This window comes from Poeciliopsis prolifica, unplaced genomic scaffold (assembly GCF_027474105.1).
Source record: "Poeciliopsis prolifica strain line A6 unplaced genomic scaffold, Auburn_PproV2 SCAFFOLD006, whole genome shotgun sequence".
Classification (NCBI taxonomy): Eukaryota; Metazoa; Chordata; class Actinopteri; order Cyprinodontiformes; family Poeciliidae; genus Poeciliopsis; species Poeciliopsis prolifica.
Genome location: NW_026562381.1, coordinates 13,196,797 through 13,211,627, shown reverse-complemented (window position 1 = coordinate 13,211,627; position 14,831 = coordinate 13,196,797). Strand labels below are relative to the sequence as shown.

Sequence of the window (14,831 nt, the reverse complement as noted above, 5' to 3'; positions counted from 1 at the left end):
GTTCCAGTTGAGTCTGTGAGAAGCTGCTTGTTTGCAGCATTGTGTTATCAGTTGCCAACACTCCTATTTTTTCATTAGACAAGTCTCCTTTTGTATTAACTATGCTTTCCCAAAAAAGAAAAAAAAAAGTTTTTTCTTGTACAAGGTGAATGAATGTTAATGGAAGATCAGGGGCTTTTTGTTTGTTTTTTGACAATCTTTGTCAATTTTGAAGGATGTTTCTTGGACTGTGACGCTTCCTGACATTTCGTATTGATTGCTGGTCGCGAACAAACAGCCGTGACTGCTGGAAGTTATCACATCACTAGTTTCTTTTAATAAGCACTTTTATAAACTTTATATATTTATAATGCAATGTAGCTCATCAATAGACATTAAGACAAAGTGTGTGGGTCCGACACCTTTCCTCTCCTCCTGTTTTTGCGTTTCCGCCCCAGGTTTCTGAGAAGGTACTTCATTTGAGACGTTTTTCTTTCTTCCTACTTGCGTTACGTGGAGACAGAAGGAATTCAAAGATGGTGGACGTTTGCAAACAAACTCCTCTGAGAAGCTGAGCCACTCGGATCACGCCTAATATCGAATGTTATTGGCAACATGTTACAGAAGAGTTTTGTGAATGAAAATTTGTGTTTAAGTTGCATGTTTGGGCTTTTGCATTTGTACTTTTTCAAGTCTAATTAGGTTAAAACTCATCTAAATTTTAAAAGCAGAAAATAAGCAAACTGTATCCTTTTTCAGTTTTTTTTTCTTATTATTTTTCCATTTTTCTGTACATTTTTGGCGTTATTCCCTTTGTGTTGTTCTGTGTGTGACTGTAGGACCTGCTCGTTGCGCTGCAACCTGAGTAGTCGTAGACGTTTCACAGACTGTAGTTAGATTTAGCAACGTGCAGAAGAAACAAGTGCATATCGACTTAAAACAAAGCAAAAGCGCTGTTATAACACAGGTGCCTTTAGGCGGAAAAAACTGGAGCGCTGCTCAAGTGGAGGGTTGTTACTGCTGGAGGCTGGACCAGGGCATCGATCGGCGGCTTCTCCAAGTGGAAACGGATGTTTTCTTTTCCCCCCGCAAGACGGTCGGCGTCATTTCCGATGAATATTACGCCCGTTTTTTTTCACCTTCTGCTAAGTCCCAGCATCTCAGCAAGAGCCTTTGACACAGATGGATGTTAAAAAAATGGACAACTATATTTAAAACAAAAAGTACAAAAAAGAGAATAAGTGCAAAGACAAAAAATGTTTTTGAAAATGTAAACATGTTTTCTATAAAAAAAAAAAATTATCATCAAAACAAACCGTCTTTTGTCTTTCTTTAGAAACCAACTCCCATCTGCAAACTTCCACTTTTCACAGACGGAGCTTTAAAGCATGTTTACAGCTTCAGTTTTTATGTTGTGTGTTTGGACTGACTCCAAGTTCCACCATGTTTATCTCCAAGCAAACATGCTAACTTATCAGAGATATTGCTGCAACCACATCAGCCACTTATCAAATCTTCAAGGACTGGAGTTTCAGAGTTCCCAAGAAAGTCCGGAGAGTTCTTGCTCAAGGATAACAAGCAGGCAGGTGTGAGTCAAGAAGGGCGGCGAAGAGGCCACGTGTCTCCAAAAAAGAAAAACACAGCGAGGACAGATTGAGAGGAAGAAGCTGGAATAACGCTTCCCTTTTCAGGTCCAATTTAAAGGAACATACCAGCAAATTGATAATCCATATATTATTAATCCCAACTCTCAACTAATGTGTTTCTAGTTTTGATTTAAAGGAAGTCAGTGTTTTGGCAGTTTTGTGGTTTTCTGGAAGTTTGTTCAGATTAATGTTCCAGATTAGATGCTGAATGCTGTTTTTCCATGTTTGGTTCTGGTCTTGGGGATGCAAACCAGAACCAGAAGACCTGAGTGGTCTGCAAGGTTGATGCAACAGCTCCAGGGGTGCCTAAAGTGAGTAAAGTGGGTCCTAGAGGGCCAACATCCTGCAACCTTTTCAGCATGTCAGTGTTTTTCTTAGGCCATCTAACGAGCCACCTTTGGATCCAACTGTGCTAAACCAGGGAAAGACCTAAAACATACAGGATGACGACCCTTGAGGGCCTACTTTGGGCACCACTGATTAAAGTCAGATCCATACATTTGAAAAAAGATAAAACACGTGGATGAGTTTCTCAAATTTTTGTTGGGGACATTCCTCCTTAAATATTAGAAATGTTCTTCAGGTTATAAAAGGCCGACTTTGTAAACATCTTTATGTGTCTCTGAAGTTTCAAGTCCATCACTTCAGGCTTGATCACTAATTTCTAGCTGTAATAAGAAAAGGAGATCGGGATTTCTCTGTTGCTGCTCCTAGTCTATGGAATAATCTACCCTTTTAGATTCGATTTGCCCACAGTCTGGGTCTGCTCAGATGAAAAGTTGCCTGTTGACACAAAGAAATCCCAGCTGTTCAGGTAAAACTCAAACCAGTCCAGTACTCTGACCTCAACTTCAACAATATGTGAAAGTGAAAGTTGATGTTTGTAGCTGCAATGAGTGAATTTTATAAACACGGTTAAGAAACTCGAGATCGTAATCTGATGGGAGCTTGAGGTCTATCGTCAAAATAAAAACCTGAAAACCTGCCATCACTGATTAACCACACGGGTTTCAATCAGGATCTGATCCAGAAATCCAGTAAATCTCTGAGTCGGTATTAAGTTGACTTGTTCCTCAATAAAATCCTAACATTTGTTCAAAACTGCAGTAAATTATAAATGCAGGGACATTTGAGAAACCATGACTCCACTTAGATACAGTTTCATTTAAAATGTACATTTTATGTTGATATAAACAATTATATTGAAGTGTTCGTTCCATCCAAAAATAAATTTATATAAATTCTGTTTATCTCAGAAAGTAACGGAAGTAGCTGGAGCAACAGCGCCCTCTGGTGGCAGAACTTGAAGTCTGCAGCGTCACAAATAAGTGAAACCGAGTGGGTTAAACATTTTATTGAATTGATTTCTGCATCTCTACTTTTATCTCTGGCTGACTTTACAAAGTGTAAAGAAAAGAATAAGAAGAAAAAGCAAAGAGGAGGGAAAAGAAGAAGAAAAAGAAAATATTCACATGACTAAAAAACACAAACATTAATTGGCTTCTGCACAACCCATCGCCCCCCTAAGCCAACTTTTAATGCTGTAACAAATGAGGGCAAAGTTAAAAACATACAGGAACTAACTGCTACTAACAATAACAGAAGAATAAGAACAAGCAGAAAGTTGTGTCAGCGTTAGAGGAGATACAAGCCAGGTAATAAACACCACAGAGGCAGCGACCGTAAACTGGAGTAAAAGAAGCTGCTGCAGCCTCTCAGCTGGAAATGATCAAAAATTAAACAAAAACAAGCCTGGTTGCATATATGACTAAAATAATTACTGATATTACTGAATAAAAATCATGCAAAATTAAAGAAGTTTGACTCTTGCTTCCAAGTTATATTGTACATGTAAGAACAAAACAAAAAACAAAAAGTTCTGGTTGCATCCTAAGTATCATAATCCAAAATACAAAGGCCCTGATATGCACCGACTGCACTGATATCATCTAGCACCATTATTTGCAAAAACAAAAACAAGATATAAAACATTTGTGGGGAGGGAAAGAAGGAGAGTGCTTTAACGTGTTTTTTTTTGTTGTTGTTTTGTTTTTTAACAATGTTATTGTGAAAAAATGAGTTCAAGATGCAGAGTGGGTGTTATTTCTGAGCACAGAATCAACAAAAACAAAATGTTAAAAGATGGGAGATGACAGGTTTAAGTATTGCTACAAAGCAACATCGTGCTCTAGTGTTTTGGATTTTAAAAAAAAGAAATAGTACAACTAGCACTGACACGCATGGCTAAACAACTAAACATGAATACTCTTCAAAGAAAAAACAAAACAGGAAGTTTAATTTTAGATCACCTCATTTTTTTCTCAGAGGAAATTAAATCAAAGACATGGCATGTTGGGTTTCCAGTCTTGTGCAAAATAAATATCCGATTAAATCTGCACGCAGCAGTTTTCCTGCTTCTGAGAGGTAACTCGTTTTGAGATGAGAACCGACGTAGATTTCAGAGTAAAACAAATAAAAAGCGCGAGGCAGGTGGCTGGGAATCGGAGCTGACATGATCATGTATTCGCCTCCTTTATCTTCCCACTAAAAAAATGAAATAAAAATCACATTACAGGTCTGCTTTGCGAAGCGTATGTACACAGAAGATGCTGTGTCAGGCCCAAGCGCTTTTTAAATGCCATGCAAATATTAGTGTTCCTTTGGTTATGTAAAAAAAAAAAAAAAATCCACATGCATTTTGTCCTTTACAAAAATAAAAGTATAGAAAAATCACCATTAAAAATCTGAGAATGCTTCTTCCAATGTAAAAAAAAAAAAAAAATCATTTGTCATTAGTAATATACGTATTATAATATTTGATTTATCATCTCTACCTAAATTGTATATTAAAACTATAATGAAATATATTCTTTTCTGGTACCTTTCACACTGTGATTTAATTGATTTTATGTTAGTATTTAAAAATTAAAGTGTGAGAGGAGACTCTTACAGTTTTGCAGCGCCTTGTCAAAAATACACATCCTTTTAGAAACGTTTCCACGTTTTGAGGCGCTTAAACCACAAACTTAAATGTTTTGTTGGGATTTTATGTTAAAAAAAATAGAATAAAGTTGTGTAAAAAAGTGATCATGTAAAGTAAATAAATCTGAAAAGTGTGGCATCTTTCCTCAAATGTCAATTAATCTGCAATTGAAACAGAAAAAGTGTTGTTGTTTTTTTGGCATATTTTTTTGGGGTCTACACACTGAAACGGGAAAATTTGAGTTTTAAAATTTATTTTAAAAATTATAATTTCTGGATTTTTAAAAACAGAAACCGACAAAACAAATTTGCAGAGATACCAAATGCTAAGTGTCTTCAGATGCAGGAAATTGGTTGAGACAAAACTAGAACTACAGCAAAAGGTAATTCAACGCCACACTTTTCAGATATTTGCAAAGAAAAATGTTCCACACCTAAAATCCCAATAGAACTCATTGCAGTTTGTTTTTGTAACAAAACGTGAGACGTTTAGTGAGGAAGAGTACTTTTCCAAGAAACCACAGCAGGAGAACATCCAACAACAAAAACCTTTGATTTCCTTCAAGGTTTTGTTTCCGTCTCCTGATAAATCTGCATAGCGTGCCGTCAAGTACAGGTGCAACGTGTTCATTTCATTGTCTCTTTTAAAGGATTATATGCTCTTTTTTATTATTATTTGTTGAAACGATATAAACTAATTTTTACAGTTTGGGGTCCCTGTGTAGCAGGAAACCTAAGTGCTTTGAAAATGCACAGACTGAAAGAGGAAAACCCAAAAACAACAATAAGAGAGCGGAGGCATTCTGGTGGCGTGTAATACTTTGAAATGCCCACGCGTTCGATTTCTTCATTTTGTTAGTTCAACTGCACCTCAGGGATTTAGGAGGAAACAAAAACACCCTCTAGCTGGTTTCTATCATAGCACGCTTGTCAAAAAATGCCAAACAGAAGGAAAACTCCAATTGAGTTCAATTTACAGGGTTGATGTAAAGCCACCAAAAGGTCGTCCAGTCCGTTAGTCTTCCTGATCTCAACTCTCTGTTTCCCTCTCGGGTCTGTGCAGCTTGATTGCCCGCACTTCTTTCAGTCGATCGCATAGCAACGTGTCGAGCGAGCGCTGGTGCAAAACTGGCCAAAAAAACAACAAGAATAAAGTGTTCAGAACCAGCGCCAGCTTGATCTGGACGTACCGTCTCTACAGCTGCTGCGGTGTAACATGACATGAAATGCAACCTCTGATGATTTGTCTTTACATTCCAAAACATATCTTTTTTCTTTTCTTTTTTTTTACACAAATAATAACAATATAGTCATCAGTTCCGGTTCTTAAGAAAGCAGCCAAGTTGTTGCCAAGTGTTATTAAGAAAAATCATTTAGAGAAAAATGAAAAGAAAGCCGTGCATAGTTGCCTCCCTGTAACCACACATCTTGGCACGTGATGTGAGGTCAGATGTTGGACTTGCTGTTTTCATCCAGCAGGGGGCGGTGCACCGGTTGTTCTGCTGTTTTAGTGAGGTTAAGTTGACTGGAGGTGAGATCCTGCAAGACAAGACATAATCGACACAATCGTGAGTCATAACAGCTCACTGGATCATCAATATGTGGCGCTCTTGATCAATGTGCAAGAGAAATTAAGATGAATAAAATGGCCGCTGTCGGACCGACCCGCATGAGACGTAGAAGGACCAGCTTGTCCACATCAGACGATGTGGACAAGCTGCTACTTTGACATAGTTCACTTAGTGAACACAGAAAGTGAGCAACATGGAGGAACTTTGACAGTTTCCACATTGTCGATTTTATTTTTAAGCAGTTATGAGCCATAGAGGCAAAACCTTAAACTGCTGCTGCGCAAGTTTCTCAATTTGTTGTTGCTAGGTAACCAAAGGATGAGTGAGTTAGTTGATTCCATCAACAGAGAGAAAGTTGAACAGCTAAAGTCCTTCCTCTGCCTACGTCCCCCAGAATGCTGTGCGATACTTGTTCGGAGTTCAGTGAAGTTATTGAATCTATTGATATTGATCACTTGTCTATCATGATCCATGTTATTGATTTATTGTCCTGACTTAGGTTGTGATATTATGGCAAAATGTTAAGAGATTCAAGTGACGTTCGCTGGTATAAATGCATTTTTCCGAGGCGGATGGGTTGTTAAAAATCCAGTTTTAACTCAGTTTAGCTGCTTTTTTCCAGTTTGAGTTGATCCTGCAGTTTTTTACTCCTTAAGCAGTTTAAATAAGAATCGTCTGTAAGGTACAGCAGAGGGGTTGACGTACCTGATGAGGTTCTGCTGGATTAGCTGGGCACCCAGCTGTGGGCCGAGCCCTGCGTGGTGGTCGGCCCCGTGTAGCCTTGGCCTCCGGGCAAGATGGGGTCAAAGTTGAAATCCATGCCGTCTCCGTCCATGAGGTCGCTGTTGATGATGTAATCCACATCACAGTCCAGGTTCTCTGTGAACATGTCTATGTCCAGGTCCGTGGGCAGTCGCTCCTGACCGGGCTGGAACCCTGTCGGAACGCCAAACGGACCAACCGCCGGCAGGCTCAGGTTCTGATTGGCAGCTGGGGCCGGAGCGGTGTGATGAGGGCTGATGGTTTGCACCTGGTGGGTTTTGAGAGCAGAGAGGGGAGTCGGGTCCTGGGAGAGTCCGGACAGGATCATCCCCAGTCCAATTTGATGCTGCTGGTGGTTGTGGCGGAAATGCTGCTGTGGCGGCGGCTGCATCTGTGTCTGCATCGCCATCGGCGCTACGGCGTTCGCCTCCAGCGCTTTGTTCAGCTGCAGCTGAGCGGGTTTGGCTCGCACGCCCAAACCCATCTGACCCAGACCTCCAGAGTTCGCCAAGAGTGGGCTGACCTGGGCCATTAGCACATCACTAGGCGGAGGGGAGTCAGAGGTCAGCAGCGCCTCCAGGCTGGAAGGAACATGGCCGCCGTAGTGGCCGCCACCGTGAGCGCTGGAGCTGCTCATGGGGTTGAAGAGGGAGTTGCTGAAGGACGCCGGCGGCTCTTTGAGTGAGACGGCGGGCTGGGCGGCAGAGTGCGCCTGGTGGAAGGAGGTGAAGCCGGAGCCGCGCGGCAGCAAGGTGGAAGCGGAGGGCAGCGGCGTGGGCGGTGCCGGCGGCGCCGTGCTGGGACTGGCCGCGCCCTGCTGCGCCGTCATCAGGGTGAGGTTGTCGATCAGGTCCAGCTCCTCCATGACGGTTTCTGTGAGCGTCGGGGTCAGGCTGCTGGAGGCGTAGCGGCCCAGCAGGCCGTCGTCAGGCAGGCTGTCATCGTCCTCCTGGCCTGGGGCGATGGGTGACAGGCGGCCGCTCAGGGTGCTGGCGTTGGAGCTGGTGCGCGGGCGGAAGGTGGTCCACATGTCAGCGTCGTCCAGGCTGCCACGCGATGACGGGCTGCTGCTGTTCACGCCCCACTTGGGGAACTGCTGCGACGAGTTGGGGCTCTCAGCTCCAGCAGAACCGCCGCCGCTGTCTCCCTGCAGCATGCCGCCACCGCCGGCCGCTCCAGCCTGCTTCTTGGTCTGCTTGGCTCGCATGCGGCTCTTCAGCAGCTTGCTGCTGTTGTCCATGGAGACGGCTCGGCGGCGGGGGGCTTTCCCCGTCTTCCCACCCTCGGGGTTGAGCATCCACCAGGAGCTCTTCCCGGTGGACTCATTGTGAACCCTCAAGAACTTGTTGTGGAGTGATAAGTTGTGACGAATTGAATTCTGACAAAAAGAATAAGAACAAAATCAGAAAAATTTTACTTTACAAACAAAAGACTCAATTATGTCTGAAAAAGGGCAATGTGGCTAAAAACATGTCCCAATATAGCATTTCATATCAGTCAATAGTAATTCTTATTGGTCAGTTTTTGGTTTTAAATATATAAAATACTGCCAAACTGTTGGCGTGACCTTTTCTGTTTTATCCACAGTTTTCATTTTTAAACAGTTTTGACGCACGGCGGCAAAACCTGAAACTGCTGCTGTGCCAGTTACTCCAAGTAATGTTGCTGGGTAACCAAACAGCGAGTTAATTGATTCTATATATTAATAAGAACATTCTATCAAAGTTAAAAAAATAAAAATAAAATAAAAAAAAAACACCCTGGGAACCCAACGAGTTCATTGATGAAAAAAGAATCCAGATTTTTCCAAAAAAAACAATTTTCAAAAGCCAAACATTTGATAAATCTATTTAGCTGTGAAGCTGCACACAAGATACATTTTGGGCAAGTTACTCAATGAGTTGCTGTTAGGTAACCAAAGAATGAGCAGATTATCTATCGATATTGATCACGTAACAATGCTGATAGATATCGTTATTGATTTATTATCCCTCAATTTATCGTTAACTGGAGTATAAAGAGTTTAGGAAGAAAATTTGCTAAAAAAAAACAAAAAAAAACATTCAGAGCAGTAATTAAGACAGATTTGTAAAAAATATATATATATATTCTGCATTTAACATAAAAAATTTAAATATATTCTCAAGATTTATAATTTTAGCTGCATCTGATTCAAATTATGTAAGAAAAATAAATAAAATTTATCAAATAACCCTGACCTGACCCTAATCACCAGAGCTGCACTGAATTGATGTCACGTCAAGCAGAAAGGCTGACTTTAGATGTTTATTGTTAGGAGTATACAATTATTATGTTATTGTATGTTAGGAAATACATTTTATTGTACCATTGTTTATTTTATTATTTAAAAATGAAATGAATTACTTGACTTTTAATTTATTTCTAATATCGTGCAAAAAAACTTCAGTAAAAATATTTTTTTACCTCATTAATTGTCAGAATTAATTGTTAACGGAAGAAACTTAGTTCCAACTGTGTTACTTCTGAATCTGGAACATTATGAGGCAAAAATTAGATCTGGACCTGGATCTGGATCTAAATTATTTTCTCAAATGTACCTTCATAATGCATAAAACAGAAAATAAAGAACATTGTGTTTGGTGTGAAATCTTTGGAGGCGTTTTAAGAACACAGCGGTCTTCCTATCAGACGTAACAGCCTGAAGGTCATGGGAGGTTTCCTGTTATGGCTGCAAAGATACAGAGTTAAATATTGTTCCACTGCAGAACGGGCCAAAGTTTTAAAGCCTTCTTTCTTCATGGCCCTGTTTCTTATCCAGATGGCAGAGAAACTGCCTGCCAGCTGGCCGAAAGATGTTCACGAAGCTTTTCCACAGCGTTTAATAAACACAAATTCTGTCGCTTAGAAACAGGAGGTCATTACTCTAAGGACACACTTTTTTAAAACCAGAGTGCTGAGTGGCGTGTCTGCAGACATAAGTCTATGTTTGAGAACAAATAAACCAATTAGATGATCAATAGATTTTTTTCCAATGTAGGTTGTGATTTTCTAGCCATCACAGATATCCCAAAATTAAGGAGTCAATTTTTCCTAAATCCTGCGTCTGTTTTGTCCTGCAGGCTTGCCATACAGAGTGGCAACAAATTAAAGGTGGAACAAAACAATTAGCTGTTCAAAGAACAACTTTTACATGTTTGTCTGCTTGTATTGCTCTTAAATTTGATTTTACAAAATGCTGTCTGTGCTTTGCTTGGAAAAGCATGCAACATGCAACTTCTTAAGCTTAAAAAATATTTTTATTTTTAGACATGGATGTAGTTTCTCACCTCCCCAGTAAAGAGTTTAATAATATTAGATGAAATCAAGGGAATAAATCCTGTTTCTATGTTAAAACTGATTTGGTTTTTGAAGTTTAAATTCAGTTTCAATTAACTTGAACTTTGAAGAGATTTTTTTATTATCATTTTGATACTTAATTTGCATATTAGTGATGTTTATTTAGGCAGTTTGGCTGAATACTGCCTAATTAAGGTAAAATAAAATTTTATCTTAATTTTGTTGAGGTAAAAGAAAAAATAATGCACATTTTCACCACTTATTTCACTGAAAGGTTTTTGCTCTTGCTTACAGTGTCTGTGTTTCAAATCTTAAATCTGCACTTTTTTTATTGTTAATGTAGTAACAGCTACTTTGTCAAATTCTTTTCTATTTATAGAATCCTAATATTTATTTTATTATTCTTGTCCATTTTTAAATATACTTTTATCTATACAATAATCTGATCTTTCCTTTACAATAAAAATTACCTTTTCTACTCGTTTAATTAGAAAAATTGTATGTTTAGTTACTTGTTGAGTAGTGAAAAGAGGAATACAATGATTACATTTTTGTAATTCTTTTGGCACACAAGTAATTTGACTTGACAATTGTGTGACAAAATATTTTGAACACCACTGTTCTATACAGTTGTGTGGAGAATATAATTTTATATTTCTACTTTAAATATTTTCCTATGTGCCCGTTTTCTAAGTGTATACAGTCAATAATTTAGGGACTCTGTACATAATCATGGTGCCCTTCATGTCTGAGGTGTTTTCATGCACACATGGCTTAAATGAATGGATGATCAACAGGCTCCTGCTGCAGCATGTTAAGGACAGAATGCAATAATTTGAATCAGTTGTTCAGGGAGGGAAACATCTAAAACAATAACAATTTCATAAAATGCAACCGTGGATCTTTCCTAATCTTAAATTATCATGTAGTTTTGATTTGTTGTGCAAAAAAAAATAGGAATTATGCGCAACAGGTTGTTTACTTTTGCTAGGGCTCACCTTCCAGCCGGCAGAGCTGTTGCTGTCTCCTTTATCTCTGAAGTAAGGCACAGTTTTCACCATCCAGTCGTAGATCTGAGCCAGGGTCAACCTCTTTTCTGGCGAGTTCTCGATGGCCTGGCTTATCAGATCCGCGTAGCTCTGGTTCCCCCACGCGTTGCGCCGGGAGGATCCTTTGCGGGGCGTCGCTCCGGCTCCGCCCACGCCGGCCACAACCCCGCCCTCCTCCGCCGCCGCGGCAGCAGCAGCTTTCTCGGGCTCGGAGATGATTTGCTGCGGTTCGGACTTGTCCTCGTCGGCTGCGGGCGGGGTCCCGGCGGCGGACTCGGCGCCATCCGCCCCTTCGACTTTGACAGCCGAGATGTCGGGCCTCGGGAGCGGCCATGTGCAGGAGCGGGGTCTGCTCTGCGGCTCAAAATCTGGATCGATGGGGGGCATTGAAGACTCCTCCATGCTGGTTTTCTAAACTCCGTCTGACAAAGTTCTGTTCTCCTAAAACATTTACCTTTTTAATATTTTAACGTAAATTAAAAAGTTTCTGAGATAAAAAAAAAAAATACATATACATATATACCTCAGTCACAACAGGGGGTCTTCAACTAAGGGGCCTAGAAAGGAGACGCAATAATCTGGACACACCAATGGCCTCTGTTAATCCTCAGATTGGAGATTAGGGAACCCAAATAATCTCCTTAATAGTAACTATCATAAACCTTCCGATTTATATATATAGAAGAAGTCTCTTTGTTTCAATGAAACACAAACAATAGTGAAGGAGTGTTGAGCGCCGCAACATCTGGATCTACAGAGGTTTCTGCTCATACAAAAAAAAGTTCGTTAAGTATAAAAAGTTTTTAGAAATCACCAAAGTAATATTTTAGAAATGAGTGAAAATATATTTCTGTACCAAATTTCCAGATTTCTTTTTTCTTACTTTTCCGTCAAAAATATTTTTTATGTTTGAAGAGCACGTTTGAAAATAAAAACAACAAACAAAGAAACACGCAAGAATATAAAAATCAGCAGTCACTAACCAGCGCGGCTGAATTAGAGTTAATAGTAAAAATGTCCAAGGAGCGACTTTGTGCAAACAATCCTGAGACTTTGTCCACTGTCTCTGCGTCCCGTCTGGGATTTAAACATCCAAACTTACGTCTAAAAGAGACAAAAAGGGGGGGATGTGCTTTAATCTAACCTTAATAAAGTTTATTGTAGTAAAAAATAAGGTAAGTGTTTTTAAAAAAAAGAACTAGTCCTGAGGTCCGTCCCTTAGGTCCGTTCCATTCGCCACATTGCGGCCAGGCGCATGTCACCAACTGCCATGTTTCTCCCAGTCTTGCCGCCTCACACGCCGCCGCGCAACAAACTAAACTCCAGTCTGGTGGGCGCCTTCGTGGACTCGGTGAAGGAATCCCACAGTTTGTTCCAGGGAACTCAGCGGAGCTCGGTCGCCAGCGGGTCTGTCGGCTCCAAGTCGCCGCCGCACTTTCCAAACAGCACGATAGCCACCGTAACGCTAGCTGCTTAAGCTCCTGCTACTCCAGAGTTTACAATCCGTGAAAAAGTCCGCGAAAAACCTCAGATAGGCTCCCCCGAGCATCCGTTTCAGATCCTGGACGAGTTTTGAGAAACTTTCTGTCGTCGTAGCGATCCAAATATCCGCTTCTTCGCTCTCTTTTTGACTTATTTTGCTTTGTTTTGTTTTGACTCGATGCGAAGACTCCCTTCTGACGTCTGTTTACCACTGTTAGGCAACGCGATCTGCGCCTGCGCCCTACGGAACTCTGGGAAACGGAGTCCTTCCATGTGTCAGACAGCGCTGGCATACACAGCAGCTCCAAGAGGCAACATGTACCTTGTATTATGTAACTGTTTATGAAAGACTGCTGAGTACACTTTGTTCGTTTAAGATGATTACGGGCAATTAAACAGGTTAGAGCGGTAATTGCTCACAGAGCTCTAGACCGTACCGGTTTATCTTTAAGAATTATTGTGATTTATGTCACATGACTAAATATAGGCTATTAAAAGTGCCACAAAATAGGACAAATAAAATTAGAGATATAAAATAGAGGAATAAAGAGTGAGCAGAAACAACTATTGAATTAATTTGACCATAAAAATAGTCATGAATAAAAAATATTACATTAAGAATTTATATTTTGATGTATCTTCATATAAAAAACACAAAGTTTTCAGGAAATATCAAGCCAAAATTTATTTTTGTTGCTTTGGGTCTAAATACAGAAGATGATAGTCATTATGATGGCATACATTTATAGGATTTATTGTGATTATTGTTAAATAACATTTCCCACAAATATTTTTCAAAATGACTGCCATCCCATTTTTTTTAAATTATGTAAAGTGTGGCAGTATTCTGCAGGGGACTTCTTGTGGAGATGTGCATGATCTATCTATCTATGCATGTTAATTTTCTCCAGGTAATGTGGATGCTTTTAACAGTAATGTATGCCCATGTCACAAAAAGTCACTGCTGGAAATATTCTCCAATATGTCACTTTTTTAAAAAATGAAGGTGGAATGATAGATTGATGACGTTAGAACATTATTTTTCCATGAATCGTTTGGCTTTATTTGTTTAAGGCCTTTATTTTGTCATTTATTGCTGTTTTAAATTGGCTGTTATGTAACTGAAATCCTAATCTAGGTTGCAAATTAGATTGTACTCCAAATGATATGCTGCACAATACTTCTTAATGCTATTCTTTATGCAGCAAATCTCATAAAATCAATAAAATCCACATGCTGGATTTGAAAAAGGGGTAATGGCTTATTTATTTTAATCCAGCACACACCCCAGCAGAATGGCACATCCACTCTTGATTTTCAGCACCAGCTAAACTTTTAACTGCACTTCTTTTCATCTCTGAGCCACTTCTGATTGATGGATAAATCCATAAAAAGTTAAGTAAGTTGTCGTAATTAGTCTTCAATGATCGTCTATCTTTAGTATTATTTGAGCATGTATAATACTGAAAAATATTCCACTATTGTGTATTAGGAAGTGAGGACTGTAGTTTATCTGCATGTTAATCTAACAGCATACGTTTGTGGTTTAACCTCTGAGTAGCTTTTTGTGTTGTAATCCTGATTCATCTTGCATACCAGTGACTCTTCCCGTCCATTGAGATGAATAGTAACATGCCTCACCGAAACTGCACTTAATCTCCATCTTTAATGTTTGTTTTTAAACCTGTGCCGCTCCTCCTTCGCTGAGTCATGCATGAGACAGAGCTGCTGAGAGGTTTGCTGTTTGGGATGGTCCAGTGGCTCCAGGTGTCTGGCTGCCAGGTGCCATCAAACCCACTCTGCCTGTTCCTGGCACACTAACCTGAAAGCACTTGTGGTGAGGAAAAGGAAATCCACCACCAGTTTGAGTTTTTCTTTCATGTCAGTCAAATTTCTTTATTGCATCCAGTATCATTATGGATTAAAGATCCTCTAAGTTAGGATTTTTGGACTCAAATATCTGGGGATATGTTGCCCAATCCAGAAAGCTTTACTCAAAGATGTTGGTTTGTAACTAGTTATATAAATTCTACTTTACGTTG

At 39.9% G+C, this 14,831-nt stretch overlaps 1 protein-coding gene across 1 annotated transcript; it reads right to left on the bottom strand.

The window, feature by feature from the left end:
- Nucleotides 1–2,964: 2,964 nt before the first annotated feature.
- On the bottom strand, nt 2,965–12,203 carry LOC129360665 (forkhead box protein O4-like). The gene is made up of 3 exons (XM_055030995.1): nt 11,257–12,203; nt 6,884–8,318; nt 2,965–6,146 (listed from the first exon to the last, which is right to left on the bottom strand). The coding sequence occupies exons 1-2, from the start codon at nt 11,707–11,709 to the stop codon at nt 6,903–6,905; spliced, it is 1,869 nt and encodes a 622-aa protein (XP_054886970.1). The 5' UTR covers nt 11,710–12,203; the 3' UTR covers nt 2,965–6,146; nt 6,884–6,902.
- Between the last annotated feature and the right edge of the window lie 2,628 nt (nt 12,204–14,831).